The sequence below is a fragment of the Protopterus annectens genome, chromosome 16.part0, assembly GCF_019279795.1.
Source record: "Protopterus annectens isolate FY-2018-M chromosome 16.part0, PAN1.0, whole genome shotgun sequence".
NCBI classification, from domain to species: Eukaryota; Metazoa; Chordata; order Ceratodontiformes; family Protopteridae; genus Protopterus; species Protopterus annectens.
In genome coordinates, this window is record NC_056750.1 from 626,071,142 (window position 1) to 626,093,625 (window position 22,484).

General features: G+C 36.1%; 1 protein-coding gene across 1 annotated transcript in view; it reads left to right on the forward strand.

Annotated features, from left to right (window-relative positions):
* Window positions 1-22,484, forward strand: part of PMPCA (peptidase, mitochondrial processing subunit alpha) — a 970,881-nt gene that overhangs the window by 688,361 nt on the left and 260,036 nt on the right. Inside the window, exon 9 of the mRNA XM_044057867.1 lies at window positions 3,798-3,916. Coding sequence (XP_043913802.1) covers window positions 3,798-3,916 — 119 coding nt within the window. The remainder of the gene's footprint in view (window positions 1-3,797; window positions 3,917-22,484) is intronic.

The window sequence follows — 22,484 nt, forward strand, 5'->3', positions numbered from 1 at the left end:
TGATGGATCCGCTGGTCTCTTACGACCCCTATCTTTGGAGATCTGGGGGTTGGAAGGAGGTTGCAGTGTAGTATGGGTAAGGGGAGGAGCTTGGAGCTCGAATCTTAGCTTGGAAAAACTGCTGGCTCGGATCCATGTCGGATCCGAAACCCCCACAGGTTGATGATCAAATGAAGTTAACTACTTAAGATGCTGCCATTAACAAAGGAATAATTAGTAGAGCATATAAAATATTGTGCAATAACTGTAAGAATCAATCAGCGTAGGTTAGAGTGGATTCGGAAGAGAGATTAGATAAGCAATTCACAAAGAAACAATAGGAGGATATATGTACGTCTCCCAAATGTGCAATGAAGTCTAGAAGATTTAGGACTTTTGCCTGGAAATGTTCCCATAGATATTTGTGTACCCCAAATATACACCAGAGAATTTTTCCTCAGGTAGGCAGTAAATGTTGGAGGTGTGAATGTGGAAGAAAGAGGTAACATATTTTCTAGGAGTGCGGCTAGTTGGCAGACTGTAATGACTCCCTGCGGGATGCACTGTCGGCGATGCTGGGTGGGCAGATTGGTATGATGAGGGAGATGATTTTTCTGAGCTATAATACAGAATTGGAAATGCCTAGATGTGGTAAGGCCTTGCTGGTTCTGTTGGTGACTGCCAAAAAAAGCAATTGCTAGAAAATGGAAATCAAAATCTAAACCAACTAGATAAAACAACTGGAATTGAGATCTTTAGAAAAGTGTAGGAGCAAACTACATAAGAAAAAATGGGAAATGTGGGGACAAATACATACAAGGGAGGAGAGGAATGAGGCCTAAAAGGCAGCAGGACTTAAATGAGCTATATAGTGTTTGAATGAGAAAGATTGGGTAGATTATAAATGATGTATAATTTTTGCAGCTGGGAGTGTGTCAGTATGGCTTATGATGTCAAATGCTTGCGACTAGGATTGTGGTGTTGCGGTTTGTTTTCAATTATGTAAATGTATGATTGCCTATGTAGTAAATGATGGCTTAATGAAGATGTTTCTTTAAAAAACTCGGAAATTTAATAATTTGTGTAATATCGCTTAGGTTATATGATGTATAGTAATATATGTGAAGTATGTTTATTATGAAAATATAGTTTATTACTTTTATATGAATGTAAATTTGCATATGTCACAAGTGATAATTCAGTAAAGGTGTTTGAAATAAAAAGGGGTCTGTATGACTCTGGGTTTGTCATACTCCCCTTTCCTTTATAGACTGGTTTAATAAGCGTATGTCTCCAGTCTTAAGGAGTCTCCCCATATTTATATTACCTAGTAAGTAATGGATGTAATGGTACTATAAGTTGTTGCTGAAGTGTTCCCAGGTCATTATTACTAATTCCATCTCCTGCCTGTGCTTTGTTTGTATCCAATTTGCACAGTTATTTTTCAGTATAATCTAATTTGATTCCATTGTCTGAGTTTACCTGGATGTCACTAGGACAACTTATCACCCCCTTTGTGGAGCCAAGCTGTTTTGCAGAAGATTTTGTAAATATATCTATAATCTGTTGTGTCTGAGAATAAATTTTAGAATTTACACACAGTTTATCGGCTTGTATGTTTTTACTCCTACCCTATTTTATGTATCTATAAAAAGGTTTCCCATTATGCTCGATATCTTTATATAAATTTTCTTTAAATTTTTCTTGATCTTGTCCTATATTGTGCAATTTGTTTGTCTAGCTTATTTATTTCAGTTTTCAAAGTTGTAGTTCGACTTGTCTTCCATTTCTTATATATTTTTCTCTCACCTTAATCAGGTATCTTTTTCTTACGGAAATATATCCTCCTGACATTGTATGCCTAGATCCTGACGTTAAACATTATTTTTATTTGTTATTTTTTTACACTCAATTTCTCTTTCAAAATTTTCCACATTCCGTCTGCAGTTTTTCCACTGGACACATCACTCCAGTTAGTTTTACATAGTGACTGTTTTGCTTCCGTATAATCTGTAATTAACCTTCTGTGCATTGGTTTAGATTTCAGTCTGGCAGAATTATCTAGCAACAAATTAACCTTTATAACCCTGTGATCACTGCACATCAACGGTGGTAAAATTTGACTTGAAGTAACAGTAATTTCTTTAGTAACATAAACAATGTTTAGTATGTTCCATTCCCTAGTAGAGTTTTTTTACAGTCTTAAGCAATTGTTGTTTCTGAACTTACATTGTGAATAATTTCCTTACTAATGTTGAATTAATATTATTCCAATCTGTTTCTGGTAAATTATGTCCAAACCTAATGTTATTCTTCCCTCCTGTGTTTTATGCAAAAAATGTATCAATTCCTCTAGGCTATACACTCCAACAATTGTTGTATGTTCCAGGGTTGTCATTACTGTCACAGTTACACAGTCTATAGTAGTGGTGTTTTGATTGAACATGTAATAATCACAGGTCTCTTAACTTTCTTTAATCCCTATCATAATAACTCCACCTGATTTTTTGTTAGAATGCCTATTACAGTAGAAACATTTATTTATACACTGACAGAACTCATTTCTAGTCATTGTTCTTTAACCATGTTTCACAAGCAATAACAACATCAATCTTGTGGAAACATAGAACATTTTTCAATAAAAACGGTATTAATGTTCCTAGCATTAACAACCATCAAAGATGCACCAAATGTTGCTATCTGTGAACTGTTAAAATTTTGACCTGACAAAAATCCTGCTTAGTGTTTGTCAAGTTTTGCAAAAATCTGCTGCAAAAATTTTCTTTCCTGATCTTGACAAATCATGTCATCCTGTCTGAACATGTGTGTGCCCAGAACTAGGCTTGAATGCTTTACACATTTCCAATTTTTAAAACCGGTCATTTTTTTCCATGTAGTTATTTATCCCCCAAAAAATGTTTTGATTCACGGTGACCTGGCTATCCTTTCTATATGTGATTTGTGAAGAATGCATCCTAACACCAGTACAAGCTACACTATTTAATAGGGGTGTAGGTTCCCTACTAGCAGAGTGTCCTTCTGGATAAGACAGTTTGTACTGACATGAGTAAAAACGGATCTGCACTTCCTTACATTAAGACGTTCCAAGGCTTGTCTCACATCTTTTATTTTTGCTCCTGGCAATTGTAACACTGTTCGATGTTCATTATCTTCTCTGCAAATGTAAATATCAGTTCCTCTAATAATACAATCTCCAATTACAAGAATACCTTTTCTGACCAGATCTGAAGAATCTTCAGCTTCCAACACAGTAATATCTGCTCTTGTCAGTTGTTACAAAGGAATAATCTTCATGACCATTAGTCTTATTAAACCCCACTGTTTTCATTTTGTATTAAGTTTGCAAGCATACAATTCTCATCCAGCTGGCTTTGTGTATCCACAGCTCAAGCCATGTAGATATTTGTCTTTTTCTTTCTTGTTTTTTTCTTATAGTAATGTTTTTCAATCGTTCCATGTTCAATACTGATTTCTTTCTTTTCACCTGCCCCTTGCCTCTTTTTTCTACCTTCTCTTTTGGAAAAATGATGCCTTTTTCTGTAGACCGAAGGTTTTCTGATAGATAAATGTTATTCAATGTAATCTGTCTGTTACAAAACAAATCAGTGTCCTTTTTATTACGTAACCTAACCTAGTAAAATAATTTTGTTGAAGGCTGTTTATTTAGAAGTGTTGCTGACTGCTAACCATTGTACTAATTTTGTATTTCATCAGCAGGCATACTCATAAATGATGTAAACTCTTACAGCTGACTTCTGTAATCACTGGGACAGAAACCATACTTGTATTTCTTGCAGGAGGATGACTTTATTCCCTTTGCTGTGTTGAATATGATGATGGGAGGAGGAGGCTCATTCTCTGCAGGTGGCCCAGGGAAGGGCATGTTTACCAGGCTATATCTGAATGTTCTTAACAGGTAGGTTGGCGTTTCTGTCACAAAACAAAAAATTATCACATTTGGTAGCAAAAGAAAAGAATATATATATGATGTTAGGTTATATACTTATCACTTTGCAAACAGAGAAAGACTTTGTGTAGAGAATCATTTAAATCTGGTTTGTATGTCTAAAATGGCAGCTTTTTGACTCACTTTTCTTTTGATTTGCAAAGCTAAATTTTGTACAAGTGGCGTTAACTATTGTTACAGTGCAATCAGCATTTGAAAATGTTAAATGTAGTCAAGAATTTGCTACAGAATAAAAGATTTTAAACATATAGAAGTTGTATCCATTTTTAAAATACTGAACTGTCACAGTGGCTCAAGTGGGTAGCATTATCACCTCACAGCAAGGTTCATATTTTCTGAACCTGACCCGTAACTTTCCACCTCAACGCTGAAAATACTGAAGCAACAGAAATGGATAACTGAATTCTTTCCCTAGGAAAAAATTCAGTTTTCTGTTGCTTTGATATTTTCAGCTTTCGCTGAATAGGGGTCAATATTAGAACATTCGAAGTTTTGAATCTTGGCTGGAGTGCCTTCTTTGTAGAGTCTGTATGTCCCTTCTGTGGTTGCATGTTTTTTCCCCCCCCACAGTGGTTATAAACCAGTTCAGGAATTATTGTGAACCTAGAAAGAAGTTCCCATTTGTTCTTTATTAGGGCTCATGTTCCTGCAGAGACTAGGGAAGGTTATGTTACTGAGCTAAAGAATTACAATGGCTGTGAATTTGGTAAGGTGTTTGATTTTATTACTAAGACAGAATAGTTTGTGGTATAGGAAGTAATCAAATGGGGGCTGGCTTTTAAGAGAACCAACGACTTTGTCAGAAGATGTTGGTGTATGAAGGTCAACACTGGTTACAATATTAAAAGAATTAACTAAGGAAATAGAAGAGTATAAGATAAAACATGAGTCCACTAATGAGGCAAAAATGGTAAGTAGGAAAGTTTAATCTGTAAGTAAGTCCTGACACAGTGCCAGTAAAGTGTGTTAGGGAAAAATCACTGGCTCCCAACAGAAGAAAAGAGCAGGAATTAAAATAATTAAAAAGCTTATGTGCTATAAAACTATGGATAGTTTGTTAAACAAGACAGAATTTGCATTTGTGTTGATCAGCAGACTGAATAAAGTGATTAAAGGCAGCATTAACCATTGCTTAAAGGTGAAGAAGTGGTTTCACTAATGTCAAATGCTATTTTTTTCATTATTAGTGGCAAATCTGGTATTTTATCCGATAAAGATAGATGGCAGAGCTTCTTTTTTCATTATTAGGTGCAAATCTGTTATTTTATCAGACGACAAAGCTTCAAAATGCACATTTTACCTATGTCATTAGGAAGCAATTTGACATCCATTTTGTAGTTCATCAACACTAGAAGTGGTCTAGATAGCTGCTGCACAAGCAGCTGAAAGCTTGAAAGGTGCTGCAGACATAATTTGATGATCTATTACTATTGGGTCAGATGTGTAAAGAGCATTACAAGATTGCTATAACTACTAATCAGAACTGAAACAAAAGCAGTTCACAGACTCCACTGGCAGCAAACTAGGTTAAGGAACAAACCTAGAAGGTTTAATTGTCACATAAAATCCTTTATTTGCTGAAAATAAAAAATCAGGTTAGCGCTTTCGTTTAAACCATGTATTAAACTTCATCAGACAGTTGGTAATTTTGAAATCACTTCCTGTATAGACTTCCTGTAACACTGATTGGTGAATCAACTCATGAATATTAATAACAATTAAATATTTCATCTCATGAATTTAAAACACACATTCTAAAAAGCATCTGCCTGCCACTCTATTGCTACAAACTAATAGTGAACTGTAAATAGAATTCTTAACTTCTTATATATATGCACAGTAAAAGACCACTATTAGAACATTTTTATATAATAACATACTTATAAAAGTATATGTTCTATACTCAGAAACAAACTATACATAGTTCTGAATGATTTCATGTCTGATTAAAAAAGTATTGCTTAGGTCACTAAACCAATGTCAAACAAGCACTCTTTTTTTTATATGTAAAAAAATAAATGCATATAAATATATATTAAATAAGTTAAATATTGAATAAATATTTAATAGTGTAAAAAAATATATGAATAAAACATAAGATATATATATATGTAAAATATGTAGGTGAAAAATGGGTACTTGCGTATTATCGCAACCACATTTTCACGGTTGCATTAATACTTATGTTGGCCTGAAAAGGAGTGTGGGGATTAGCGTAAGATGTAATGTGATGTCTGTATTAACAGCAAGTAAGTTTGTTTGTATTACATTCAGGAAGTTAAACAACTGTGAAAGTTAACACACGTACTGTTCAATCGGATCGGCTGCTGTTGTACTGGATTATATGAAGTCTGAATTGTTTTTAATTGGCTGAGTTGCTGTCCTTCTGTCGAAAGGATTATTTTGGAGATGTACCCCTACTTTATTTTAACTGTGAGGTGGAAGGTGTTAGGAAGCTGAAATACCCGAAAAATACTGCACTGCAGTTTTACTGACAGTCGGGACTCCATTAACACTTTTTAGTGACAATGTTAAATCAAGTGTGGACAAATGATTTTCCTTCAGTGCTGCACCCAAAAACACTTATTTTATTGTTTCTGTAGATATAAAGACACTATTTTTTTTTTTGGTTGACAGCACTGTTCAAGCAACTCAGAGTACATTAACTGTACTAAGCACCCGCAAGTTCCGCAACTTACTTGCAGGTTTACTGGTAATAGTAATTCCACGCATTTGTCAAACACATTGTTTAAGCAAGACAAATGACACTACCTGTACAAAACACCCTCAACCTACCCTAGCAGAAGTCTTAATGATCAAGACAGATAAAGACAAATAATAACAAGATTCCCTTCTATGACATTTTCCTTAAAAATAAAACAAGTTACAATTACTCCACTCGGCCCCTGCCTGCGAACCAAACTACAAAATAAAAAGCCAATGAAATGCTTCATAAAATCTTGTTATAATCCGTGGGTGTATGCCTCGACCCTGCTGCTGAGGACACTGTGAGATGACAACTTGGTAATGCTGTACTCTGTCCAGCATCATCCCTTTTTATACGTTTAACAGATAAACCTGCTTAAACAAACAAAAAAAGGTTAAAGAAAACATTGTGTCTGTGATTTTTAAAACACTATCTGTACCGTTTACACACCTAGAAGCAACCTGTATTACTGCGAAAATGTGGTTACGATAATACGCAAGTACTGAAAAATGTGTTCGTTAAAAAAATATATATATATATATATATATATATATATGTATATATATGAATATATCAAAATGTGAATAAAAGGCAATACATTTTATTTATTTAGAGGTTGCTATCTTAACTTTTTTCCTTTCAAGAGCTTTCAACTTCAACACTGAGGCAATGGAGCTCTGCTTATTCAATCCTATCCAACTACATGGCATTTTGCACGTCCTGCCCATGCTCCTATGTTGGTAAAACAGAGAGAAAATTCTGGCAGAGGATTTATGAACACGATTATGCTGTAAAGAAACAAAACTTAAATAATGCTTTGGCTAAGCACATTAATTGCAATACTGATTATAAATTCAGTTTTATGGCCATAGATTCAGTGTGTGTACAAGACAACAAGCCATGGGGGCTCCTTTTAGAAATAAAAGAACTAAAGTGGCAAATCCGCCTACAGGCAGATAGTTGGCCAGGACTGAATGAGCGGTGCTCCATTGCCCCAGTGTTGAATTTGAAAGCTCTTGAAAGGAAAACAAGTTTAAGATAGCAACATCTAAATAAATAAAATGTATTGCCTTTTATTCACATTTTGATATATTCATATATATATATATATATATATATATATATATATATATATATATTTTTTTTAACAAACACATTTTTCACCTACATATTTTACATTTTTACATATATATGGTATGTTTTCCACATATATATATTTTTTACACTTTTACATATTTATTCAATATTTAACTTATTTAATATATATTTATATGCATTTATTTTTACATATAAAAGGGTGCACATTTGATATTGGTGTAGTGACCTAAGCAATACTTTTTTAAACAAACATTAAGTCATTCAGAACTATGTATAGTTTGTTTTTATTGAGTATAGAACATATTCTTTTTAGAAGTATGTTATTATATGTAAAAATGTACTAGTAGTGGTCTTTTACTGTGCATATGTATAAGAAGTTAAGAATTCTATTTACAGTTCACTATTAGCTTGATAGCAATAGAGTGGCAGGCAGGTGCTTTTTAGAATGTGCTTTATATTCATGAGATGAAGTATTTAAATGTTATTAATATTCATGAGTTGATTTACCAATCAGTGTTACAGGAAGTCTATGTAGGAAGTAATTTCAAAATTACCAACTGTCTGATGAAGTTTAACATATGGTTTAAACGAAAGCGCTAACCTGATTTTTTATTTTCAGCAAATAACAGCAAATAAAGGATTTTATGTGACAATTAAACCTTCTAGGTTTGTTCCCTAGCATAATTTACTGCCAATGGAGTCTGTGAACTGCTTTTGTTTCAGTTCTGAGTTTACATTGCGTTTTTTGCGTTTTATAACTACTAATCAGATTGACAGTGTAATTTCAATTTACGTAAGAATAAATGTGAAGTAAGAGTAAAAAGTCCGAATTACATATGTCATATTTTTGTCTCTTAAAATGTAAAGCAAAACACAGTTGACCCACAAAATAGTTTATTTTTTGTACTTTTGGTATATTTGGCATTCTGTCTTCTTACATAATTACAGAGTACAAAAAACTCCACATTTAGATCCTTTATTTGTTTATTTAATGTTTGTTTTTACTGGAATAGTTCAACAGGGATATGAAAAACCCATTTTTAGTAGAGGCCAGGGGATAAAAAAATACACTGAATATAAATAGTTACCATAAAAGCCGAAAGACACAACAACCATAGTCAAAAAGTTCAACAAATTTGCACTACAGCTCCATTGAATATGAGTAGTTAACATAATCAGATGCATTCAGATTTATGCTATGATGAAGACAGAGGAAAAATAATAACATTCCATAGTAAAAGGATTACTTAGTTGTTGTTGTTGTGTCTTTTGGCTTTTCCCGGTCAGGGGTTGCCACAGCGGAACTCCGGTCCGCTAATGATTGGCAGTAGATTTTTATGTGCCGAGTTGGCAGCCCTGACGCACAACCTTCAATGAAGGTACGCCCATTCACGCATGTCTCCACACAGAAGACGCTCTAGCTGAGAATCGAACAGGACAACATCTTACTGTGAGGCGACAACGCTACCGCAGCACCACCACCGCAGTACAGTAAAAGGATTACTTGGTGATCAGCGTTATGCTTAATGGGATAGGTGAAATGCAAGAGTGGGTTGTGAGGTAGGTAGTGTAAAAGATATGGAGAGAGGCATAGTGAAGATATTAATTGGCAGATAGGTATTAGGAAGTGAAAGAGAAAAAGAAAAAGACTTATGAAATGTATTGTTAACTAGATGTAAAAGAGGGAGAGAGATGCTTAGAATGAAGAATGTAGTGCAGAGAATTTAGTGAAGAGGTGTAATTAATTAGTTTCTGGGTTAAGTAGAGGGGTAATTGGATGTTTCTTACTGTTGATATGAATGTGTAGTGGGCAGTAATTAGAGGAGAGAAGAATAAACAAATTTACAGAGCTGAAGTTAAGTAATCCAAGTGAATTGTCATTTTTTTAATTCAATCTGTGTCACTAGTACCTGCAAGGTAAGTGCAGTGCGAAGTTTCATATCTGCCTTGTCAAATCTTTTATTTATGTATCACTTTAAATGTTTGTTTTTTTCTTAACTTTCTGCACTTTACCTTTGCTGCTGTTTTTTTTTTTTTCTTTTTTTTAGTAGTACTAGTAGTATTTTTTTGGCTTCTGCTTAAATTGTTCTCCAGATCATCACTCTGCTCACATGTAAAGTGATAGTCTCCCTCTAATGCTCAAAGCATCTCTGCTCACTTCATGCCCCTCCCAACCTAATTCCCAACCTCACCAATTCATTAAATTTATTTCCTCTAGACTATACCCATTAATTCTCACCTTTTTTCCACCTCTTATAGGTATACTCCACTAAACTAAGCAATACAAAAATAACATTTCTTATCACTATAAAATATTGTCTGCTGCTACTCTGTCCTAAATGTTGTACATGTAAATGTAAACATTTGCACTCCACACATTAAATGAACTGTCTTGCTATATAACTTGTATGTACGTATGTGTGTGTGTGTGTGTGTGCGTGTGTATATGTGTGTGTGTGTATATATATATATATATATATATATATATATATATATATATATATATATATATATATATATATATATATATATATACACGTGTGTGTGTGTGTGTGTGTGTGTGTGCAACCTTGGAGTGAGAATATTTAAGTAGGGGGGTGTGCAGCCCCCCTCCACATGCGGGTGCAGGAGTGCTTGCCCCCTGCTTTCATGTAGTAGACAGATTGTGTGTGTTTGTGTGGAGGATGGTGTGTGTGTAGTAGTACCACGAAATTCAAAACCTCCGGTATTCGAGGTTTTGAATTTTGCGGTTTTCAGTTTTCGTCGTTGTGTGGATTCGGCTTCTTGGGCTCGAGATACTGAAATTTGAGATTTCAGTATTTTGAGCTTCTGAAGTGTATCCATATATTTATATTTATATATATATATATATATATATATATATATATATATCTATATAGGGTCTATATTAGAACATCGAAGTTTCAAAACTTCGAATGTTCTAATATCGACCCCTATTCAGCGAAAGCCGAAAACATCGAACATACAGAACAGCGAATTTTTTCCTAGGGAAAAAATTTGCTGTTCCAAAACACACACAACACAAGCACACCAAACAAACAGCAATCCACACACACACACGCACCTAAAATCTTACACCTAACCCTACACTAAACTATACACACACCACTAACTATCCACTTACCTTAACCCAAACCCTAAGGTCCATCACTATTGCACACTCACTTCATCCGTGCCCTAACCCTAACTCACCAACCCTGCCCTAACCCTGACTTCCACACAATCGTGCACTTACCTGACCTGCGCCCTAACTCACCTAACCCGCCCTAACCCTCATGTCCACACAATCTCACACATACCTAACCCACAACCTAACCCTAAGTAACCTAACCTGCACTCAAATCGCACACTTACCTGAATCCGACCCGTAACTTTCCACCTCAACGCTGAAAATACTGAAGCAACAGAAATGGGTAACCGAATTCTTTCCCTAGGAAAAAATTTGGTCTTCTGTTGCTTCGATATTTTCAGCTTTCGCTGAATAGGGGTCGATATTAGAACATTCGAAGTTTTGAAACTTCGATGTTCTAATATATATATATATATATATATATATATATATATATATATATATATATCTTTATGTTCTTATACGCATACAACTTTTACCCATAGGCAACCCAAGGCAAGTCTAATTTTTTATCTCTGTCCATCTAAACCTCTTCCCCAAACATAGTAAAGCTTTCACATAAACTACTTACACTGTTTCTACTTTACTTGTCCTGCATTATACTTAACAAATCCCCTTTTCTCAATCCTTTTACTAGCCAGCATCAAAATACAGCTTATGTTTGGCACTGCATTCCAAATCATTTTTTGAAAAATCAACTTAAAAGCATAAGATAAAAATGTGAGTATTTTGTGAACAAGAAAAGCTATTAAAAGTGTACAAATAGCAATGTGATTAGTAAGAAGCAAACTTTACAGCAATAACAGTCAATGCATTCATAGTCTTTCCAAATATACTGTAATATATTATAATGCACACAAATTCAGAGTTATTTTTGCTACACTTTCTTAAACAAATTGTCATACCTTGTTAACTATATAACATATACATATATTGTTAAAACAGTTAGGTTAACCAGATATTAGCTTTGACATGGCAGCAAGAAATTTCTCTCTAGATGCATGCTCAAGATATTTTCAGAAATATGAAAACATACACTTGAGTGTATAATTAGCATTATAAATACTGAATATCTCTTTAGATGTTCAAGTGCAAATGTCAGTGACAGTTTTCTTCAGCAGTGTCTACAGTTTCATCTGATGCCTTGCAATATTTTGTCACGTGTTTTTTGAAGTATTAACTGCATATGGAAATATTGCTTATTGTCATAATTACTGACAAAAACTGTAGTATCTCCAGTGTACTGTGATGTAAATGGACACTGACAACAAATTTTTCCTATCTCTCACAGTAGCATTTCGCACCATATCCCTCACTAGCATGTAGGTCTTTCAGTTATGCAAAATATGAACATAAATATGAAAATATGAATAATAAGTTGAAAAAGTGATCAATTTCTGTACTGTGGTACATCCTGCATTAACAGTCTTAGTGGCATTTTGTTAATTTTTCGTTGCCCTTTCTAATACTGCTTATTAGTAGCTGGTAAGTCGCTTAGTTAAACAAACCAGGCCCAAAAAGGGTCTGGATGCCATAAGGAGCCATAGGTGTTAACTGGGCAAATAGGAGCTATAAGCTTCAGTGAGTTAAGAGATGTAGATGCGTACCTATAAAAAAAATTATACTGACCCACTTCCAGTTACAGTAACCTCATCCCAAAAAACAAGCAAGAAGAGCTGTTAATATATTTTCTTGTATGTCTTCCTACCAAACAACCTCCATGAAAATCATACCAAGCATTGCAATTCTAATTTCTGGTGATGGTCATCCCAAACCTGGACCACCAATAAAGTACCAAACCATATCCCTACTCCTTCACACACCAGTGGCACAACTGTCAAGTCTTCCTCCTCTAACATGCCACATTCTTTCTTTAATATCAGCTTACACAGTACATCTAACTAGACCTCTGAATTTCATTCCTGGATTGCTTCACATTCATCTGAAGTCATGGCTATCTCTGAAACGTGGCTCATACCCCACATTGAACACATTAATCCCCCCCCCCCGGATATGACATCATTTGTATTGATTGTACAAACTAAAAAGATGGAATAATCATACTCTTCTCTCATCTGAATATCACACCATACACACATAAATGACATGCCTTTTCTCATGCAGAAATATTAGCCACCCTTCAGAAACAATCAGGTGATACTTTGAACTCTGTCTTCTTTGATATACTATATTCTCTTGCCCCATTCAGGAAAATTGGGTGCAAGTCCAGCTGTGCCGTCTGTTTTAAATCGGAAACAAAAAAGGAATGCAGCAAAGCAATAAAGCTTAGAAATCTTGGCACATAAACAGAAATTAGTCCATATTCCAGTCTTAGAAAAAGCTTCACAAACTCATAATAAAAAAAAGAAATAAAACAAAAAAAACCCTAATCACAGCTGACAAAGTATTGCTTTCCAAAACCTCTACAGTTCCATCTCCAAGACCTTCTGGCCATTCATTAACCTTTTAAAACCCTATAATTCGTCTGAACCCATTCCCCTTCCAAACCTATCTAGTAACGATATTGCAACGATGTTTAACTTCCATGTCATTTACTTAGTTGCTACACTAACACAGTGACAGTCATCATGTCTATTGTCCTCTATCAAAGCCTTCAGTGAGTCCATTTTCCTTCACTCAGCCACAGCCATAGAGAAATTCCTTTGCAAACTGAAACCAGCCACACTTTCTGCAGGTAGTCTTCCTGTCAATTACCTAAAGCTTGATGTTAACCTGCCTATCCCATATCAGTACTCCCTAACTGATCCATGTCTAAGGGCTGTGTTTCTACATTATAAAAGCAGTATTTTATCATTCCATAGAACAACGGTGGGATCTCTACAGAAATGAACATTTGTGACCTATTGGTATACTTTAACTAGTATCAAAAATCCTTGAAAGGTGCATCTATAATCGAGTTCATCACTGCATCCTGACTAACCGTCTTCTTTCATCTACACAGAACAGCACCACTACCATCCTGTTGTCCTTTCTCAGTACTGTTTACCAGGAATGAAATCCATTTTCCTCGACCTTTCCAAACCTTTCAGTACTGTCTCACTTAAAACTCCCTTTCCTCCCTTGGATTCTCCTTTCCAACACCAGATTGGTTTACTAGCTACCTTTCTGACTGCATGCAAGCAGTTGGTGGCATTCAGCTTTCTCCACATATATATGCCATTATCTAGTGAGGTACGCCAAGGATCCATCCTGGGATCTTTGTTTAACCTGTTCATTAACAATCTTGCTTTGTCTTCATTTCATGCTACTTTTATCCAGTATGCTGACAATGCCACCCTTATCTTCTCCTCAGCCTGCCTCTTGTCATAAGAAGCTATAAACCAAGACTTATTTACATCAGTCAAAACTTTTATTGCCACTCTGTTGATCCTAAATCCTAATAAAAACAAAATACCAACTTTCTAATACTCCCCTCTGAAAATATCCAGCTAGTAGTAGTTTCTAAAACTAAACTGTTATGCATCACCATAGACAATCAAATTAGATTATCATATCCTAAATGTAGTGGATAAAACTCATCAGAAATTGGGCCTTTTTTACAGCGTGTCTAACTTTTTCTCTGGACATGCACGTAAAACCGCTGCTACTTCCTACCTTCCATCAAGTCAACTGTATGCGCCTCCTAAAACAATGCTATAATCAATTGCAAAATTTGCCACAAAGTTAAATACCTTCACATCATTGCTTAACCTCAAAAAATTAAACTGGGTATAATTCTCAAATTCCCTCTGTTTCCCACAGTTAAAAATGGATCATAGCATTTTCTTTCTAGATTAATGCCCCACTCTTTCATCTTTACTGCTGTAATACTATCCTCCAAGACTACTACAATCTGCAGATCTAAACCGTTTCAAGGTCAAAAAATCTTGACACTTTACGTGACCTCTTATGTGCCACTTATGCAAAGTACAGCTCATTCCCTATTACAGTTACGCAAGGTTCTTCTCCCAGTCTTCTCAAAGATAAACTAAATGAATTTCACTAAACTCATGTCTCTTCTCTTTTGCCTCCACAACAGGATAAAAGTAATTCCTCTTAAGTATACAAAATCAGTCATTATGTATTATTCTGCTTCACGTCCACCAGCGGGAACAATCCTTTAATTATACTGTTAATATTTTATCTGAAATTCTTCAAGGAAACAGTGCAAACATATTTGCATTCCCCTTTTTTTGCCTTAAATGGAATGAGAAATTAATTTCTACATTAAATTCTATTATTATTATTATTGTTATTATTTATATATGTCTGCACTATGAAAACTGTAAGTTTATGGCATATATTGGTGGGTGGGTAAGTTTTACATGTGTGCCTCTATTTAGTTATAGTACTGTTTTTTATATATATAATTCCGCGGTGGTGCAGCGGTAGTGTTGTTGCCTCACAGCAAGAGGTTCTCCTGTTCGATTCTCAGCTAGTGTGCGGGGAGTGCCTTCTGTGTGGAGTCTGCATGTCCTCCCCGCGGGTCGAGTTGCGTTCCAAAAGACATGCGTGAATGGACGTGCCTTCGCTGAAGTTTGGGTGTCGAGCTGGCAACTCGGCACAGTGAAAATCTACTGCCAGTCATTAGTGGACTGGAGTTCCGCTGTGGCGACCCCTAACCGGGAAAAGCCGAAAGACAACAACTGATTTTTTATATGTCCTTATATTTCTTCTGAGTCTGTTCCTGTTGTATTTGTTTTGTTTCTGCTGTAAAAAAGCTTTCATATTTTTAGTATCTTATTTTTATTTTTATTTTTACTATTTAAATTTTAGTAACCTATCTCCTTTCTGTAAACTGTCATTCTTGTCGTACGAGCCTGAGGATTGAAATTCTGTGCAGTGATGCACACCTTTTCCTCTGTGTTGATCTGTATGACAAAGTTTACTTTGACTTTGAAAAGTCCCTGTTGGAACAAAGTTCCAGAGTTTAAGATGTACATAGCTTCATATTTAAAACATTTATAAAAGTGGTCTATGCCCCTTCCATCATCTTATTTTGCTGCAAAAAAAGAGTTATAGTAGATCTGCTGTTATCAGTCATAAGAAAATTCAAGGCTGAGTCTTGTAACATTTATGCCTTGCCATTATCCACCCTAGACTGTATCTCCCCTTTCTAGGAGGGCTAAGCTAGTCAAGCTTATGATGAATTTATGAATACCCATCCAGTTATCCAAGTCCTCATTGAAGGAAAATAATGAATCCCACACTAATTGATCTGTTCCAGAGGTGAGGAGGGTGCAGAGTAATGAACCTGTTCCTCGATCTTATTAATCTGCTGATGGAGAATTAGATCCCCATTTCTGGTATTAATGGAATTGTGTGATCTGTAAAGGTGCAAGAAGTCTAGGACCTGTAGATCCCTAATCTACATATCGTCTACTCAGAGGCGATCTCTGCTTAACATACAAGGCCATGTCAAACCCAGAGCTGTTGGACATGCTACACTTAAAGAAATCCCAATCCCTCAGAGCTACACGCTCCAGGGATCTAAACCTTGTCATCACAATAAACAAAACATGCTGGAGGGGTAGGTTCCTGACCCAGAGACTCCCCAGACTCTGGAATAGATTGCCCATACATGTCAAGCAGAGTGCCTCTTTGGACCTCTTCAAGAGGAACCTTGAAGACTGGATGGGAGAAAGAAAATTCACCCCAGGGATCACGTCAGTCGTCCTGCTAGACAGGGGTCCAGGAAAGTAAATAATGTGGGAAGAAATAGCCAGGGAATTGTTATGGCTAGGCTTGTGTAGGCCCTAGGGCTGATAGCCTAGTACCAACCTATGAACCTATGAATTGCATGGAAGGAAAGGCATATATATCTTAGGAGTGGAGATGATACTGAGTAAAGGTGTAGTACTTTTGTGGTAGTGAAGGGTTGTTGCACCACAGTTGTATTTGTTAGAAATCTTTAGGCCTTTTTAATTGTTTAACATGTCTAGTGAGGCATGTCCCAAAATATGTATTATATTTTATGACTGGTTTAATCACTTCTGAACATAAGTGGACAATGACTTCTTTAGAACAGGGTGACACGCCTTTTGCAATTGGTTGCGCTGAGTAGAAGGATTTCCTTACTGCTACTGTTAGATGACAGAAGTATTGATCTCCCTTCTGTGTTCTTAAATTGTAGTCAATTTTTTAAACAGCATTATTAAATTTTCACTTGACATAGGCAAACATACACTAACAGAAAAGAAAACAAACCATTTTAAATGTTTTAATTTAAAGACAATATACATCAGATATATTTTCTTGGTTATTATTAGTCCAGCTTAAAAAAATTGCTGAATTCCTGCCTTCCCTTAAACCTAACACCTCATCCTACCGAACATTAGTATGCATGCATTGTTCCCCCAGTTTCTATTTACTTTTATGTATTTTGCTCCATCCCTTTTCTAAAGACCCCTCTTCCAGTTATTTTTTCTCTTTTATAATACTCAATACCTCAAAGTTGGTGTAGACTTTGATTTCCATTTTTAGCAATTGCTTTTTGGCAGCCAACAGAATTCAATTTAATAAGGCCTTACTGTATATAGACAATTTAGATAATGTATCCCAGCTCAAAAGAAACATTTCCCTTACTTACAGCTATTTGCTAACCCAGTATTTCTGATAGAGTACTCTGTAAGGATTTTTTTAAATTTGCCATCTCACTATATTCCCAAAGCATATGTTCCCAGCTACCTCTTTCTTTTCCATCACACCTCCAACATTTGCAGTCTACCTGAGGAAAAAATTCTTGAGATATAAATATGTCTATGGAAACACTGCGAAACAAAGATCCAAAACCCTCTGGACTTTGTTGTATAATTGGGAGTGATACATATGTCTTCCCATTGTTTTCTTGTACATTTCTTTCCTAGGCTGTCTTCCCAATTTTTTTCTAACCTCCTCTGATTGATTCATGTGGTCATCATGCAGTATTTTATATGCCCTACTTAACTGTCTCTCTTTAACAGCTGCTTCTAATCTAGATTCAACTAAAAACTCCACCAGATAAGGTCTTTCACTTAAAATCCCCTATCCCTTTCTCTTTGCCTGTACTTTGAGATCAAGCTCTGGTAGGGAAGGCAGTCTCTAGCCTGCAATCCAAATATCTTCTTGGCATCATCCCACCTGATTAGATTTTCTGGTTGAGATTTGCTCCCAATATCTTGGTTCATTTGCAAGGTTTTCCAGTAAATTCCAACCCCATTTTGCCTATTTTCTGTATCCCTACTTGCAGACTTCCCTATTGGCAAAGTCGCCTTTCTCCATTCTCATATTGGCTGAGTTCTTAGAGAACTTTCTGCTACTTTATGAATATAATATTATGTATGGTTGTATTCTTAAATATCCAAAATCACACACTCTATTTCTTGAACTTTTCCCTTGCTTCATCTTCATTCCTTTTTACTTTGAATTATAACCATCTACTCATGGTATGTATATGAGCCTTAACTGTGTCGCTGTAAAATATCCCTTTAAATCAGGTAAACTTCTCTGAAGTCCAGGCCAACACGAAGGGACTCTGACTGACAAAGTTTGCAGACAATTGCAAGTTGGGAGCTATTATTAACTCCCCAAGTGATGTTGACATCCTACACAAAGGCCTCACTGTGACCAACAACTGGTGTCAAAACCGTGGCCTTAAGCTCAGTGCCAAAAAATGTGTCATCATCCCCCTTGGGAAAAACCCAGTTCCCATGAATTACCACATTGATGGTAGTCCACTGAACACTGAAGGCTTTATATGAGATCTGGGAACACAGGTTGGCAGGAACCTCTCTTTTGACCCCCACATTGCCACTCTGGTCAGAAAGTCCTATGTGGTACATCTCATTACTAAGGGTTTTGTATCCAGGAAGAAAGAGGTCATTGTCTCCCTCTACTCTTCCCTCATTAAACCAGTCATCGAGTACAATACCCCCATTTGGCATGTACCTCACTAGACACCTGCAGCAACTGGAGAGGCCGCAAAAGTACCTCACAGACACAAAAAACTCCCAACTATTCTCTGTATCATATCGCCTGGTTAGAGGCAATCTCTGCTTGACTTACAAAGCCATGTCTGACCCAGCTCTGTTATAAATGCTACATCTAAAGAAATCCCAGTCCCTCTGCACCACATGCTCCAGAGACCTCAACCTCATTAATGCAGCCAGCAGAACAAGCTGGAGGGACAGGTTCATAACCCAGAAACTGCCCATGCTATGGAATAGACTTCCCATATATGTCCAACAGAGCACCTCACTGGCCCTCTTTAAGAGAAATCTTAATGAATGGATGGGAAATAGAAAATTCACCGTGGGGATCACTCCAGTAGCTGTATTCAACAGAGGCACTGGAAACTAAGGTCAGGTGGCATGATGCCAGGGTAATCCTGTGGGCTAGGCTTGTAAAGGCTCCAGGGCCATTAGCCTAGTACACACCTAGGAGCCTTGTTTTATTGGAAGGATCAGTTTATCCCACTTAATTCTTGCCCTCTTTCCCTCCCAGATAAGTTCCTTCTTTATTAATTATTATCCACAGCTTCTCCTCGGGCTGATAAAAGTATGCCTGACCCATATACAAGATTAAAGGGAATAACAAAATTTTGAATGCTTGTATCTTACTATCCATATCATAAGTAAAAGTTTCCAGTTTCTCAATTTTTATATTATCTTTAGTTTAGCCTCATCCCACATATCCTTAGCTGCCATAAGAGAAGCCTTTTTTAATCTTTACTCCTAAATACTACATCTTATTTCCCCATAAATGAGTTTTGCTGAACCAATCTGTGTGTAGGTACATAACTTAGCTATAGCCTTTGTTTTAACTTCACTAATTTTATATCCTGAAAATACTTGAAACTGCCTCAAAATGTACCACAACACTGAAATGACCTTTTCTGGATTTTTCAGGTACAAAATAGTATCATCTGTAAATAAAGCCCAACTTTTCTTGATTACCATACCAATTATTATATCCTTGTATTATTTCTTAGTCCCTTATTTTCTTTGTCAGTTTTGCTCTAAATATAAAGCAAATAACAAAGAGGAAAGAGGACAACCCTGCCTCGTTCAGTTGATCAAACATAGCTTATCTGAGAGGAACCATCCCGATTTAATTCTTGCCTCTGATCCTTCATATATCATTCTTATTTACCCCATTATTCTGTCAGGAAATTCAAATGCTTCCAGTGTCCTGCTCTTAAAATCCCAGCTTACTCATTCAGATACTTTCACTGCATCAAGACTCCCCAACACCAGAGATATTTTCTTACATTCTGCTTCCCCTTGGATCATCATTGTTCTGTTAATGTTGTCTGTTTGCTTCCCTTCCACAAACCCACACTGATTAATATCTATCAATTTTGGCAACACCTTTGCCATTTTTTTAGCTAGTGTAGACATAAACACTTTATAATTGTGGTTTAAAATTGAAGTGGGGCTGCATGAAGCTGGGTCTGTATGGTCTTTGCCATCTTTAGGTAACACAGCTACCACTGCTTTCTTCCAAGATGTTGGTGCTTCCCCTCCTTTTAAAATGCTGTTAGACAAAATCTTCCAGATCTTTATCACCTTCTGCCCTCCTAATTTCCAAACGTTCACAGGAATACCATCTGTTACTGGAGACTTTCCTGATTGGTTGCACATCACTGTTTTTATCTCAACATCATCTGTCTTAACTGTTAGTTGTTGCCTTATCTTCCTTTAATCTTGTCATAAATGTCTTTCATGAGTATTTACATTTGTCCTCCTCCTTGGTTTCCACATCCGTGTCCTTTGTACAAATTTTCTTAAAATTTCTGCAATATCTCTAGTACCTGTATAGAACTTCTGGTTGTTTTTCTGCTCATAGGCTCCCTAAGTTTTACTATAAATCTTCACGTGTTTTGCTATAAATCTGATGAAATCTACCCTACAACCTTCACAGAATCTAATTTTTCTAGGATGTCAACTGGACACTTCCTAAATGATGGCCTTTCTACTTCAGGGGGGAAAAAAATAATTTTTTTCACTGCATACTTCCAGTCCCTTATGACTTTAGAAATGACCTGTGCAAGAGAGATTCTGAGATCTCTGAAGTTCATGGCATCAACAATACATTTGATTCCAACTTTTGAAGATGACAGAACACTGATCGACAGCTTAACTTCAGTTCTCCCGGTGTGAAAAAAAAAGAAACTGAAAAACAAGGGTCAGGAACTATGTATTTTTTAGCAAATTCAGTTACTGACTAATAAGTACACTGCCTGGATACCAACAGAGAAGAAACTAAGCCAGAAAGAAGGTCAGCTAGAAGAGGTGAAGGGAAACTATTGGGCAGAATCCTATAACTGTTGAGCAACAAGCATTTCAAGCTCCAGCTTTGATTGGAAGACATGGCTTCCGGTAATCTAGAGAAAAAATGTCAAATGTGCTGAGAGTTGATTAAAATAAAACACTGAAGGAATAGATCAACTAAAATAACGAAAGGCTTGAAAAATTAAAGAAGCTTTAAACAGGTATTCAGATGAGCTAATAAAACTGCAAAAAGTCAAGAGTTCACAATGAAGAACAGACTGGCTGAGCATGAGAGTGCTCAAGAAGAGATGTTTCAAAAAATGGTAGAAGTAGAAGACAGCATACAGGTAAATTCTGAAATTTTCTTCTTTACCAGAGGAACTAGTAGGAACAGACAATTTTTTTGACTGTACAAGTAACTGGACTGGTATTCCACAGCAGGAACTGTTAATTGAAAGGAAACACCATATGTATGCTCCAAACCGGACCACGAGAAAGCACGCAAGACTTGTATTAGTAAAGATGCGAACCTACCAGCAGAAAGAGTTGAGCCTGACAAAACTGTGGTAAAAGGGCACATTATTAAAAGTTGGAGACAGTAGAGTGTTTGCGGAAAACGATTATGCACCATACTCCAGGCAGAAGGGAAACACATTTATTCCAGAAATCAGGAAATTTCCTGAGGACAGGTATGAGATTCAAACTGTTGTATCCAGCTGTCTTTAGAATATTTTTTTCCTGGAGGATAAGTCATTTTTTGATGCGTAACAGGCTAAGCAGGAAATTCAAAAGTTTCTCCAACAAAAAGTGGATCATCAAGTAGAAGACTCAGCTTCTCATTTTTCTGATAGTAAAGCTCTCGGAGAGAGTTTGCAAGTGAACCTTTTTTCTATTGTTTGAAAAGAAAATGCTTGACAGATGGGGAAAAGAACAAGTGTTTACTAGAAGAATAGGGAGAGTACCTCGGAATTGATCCAGAGATGGAGACGAACAGGAAGAAGACCAGTAACATGGAAATTAGTGAATAAATATGAGACTGCAAAGCATCAGTTCCATTTGTGAAATGCGGCTGTATAAGAAAAAGTGGAAAAAGTGGACTTTTGTTGACTTTATTAAACTTATGGGGAACTAAAATGTCTGGATTAAAACCATTGGCTTAATCTAATAATATGTTTTAAGAGGAAGCAAATAAAAAAATGAGTATAATGAAAAGTTTTCCTTTAGCATTAAATGTTTCAGTTTGTCTTTAGAGATCTGCAGATGAGGACTACCTTTTTTTTCGTGCGTTTCCATGGAGACAAGCTGAATGTA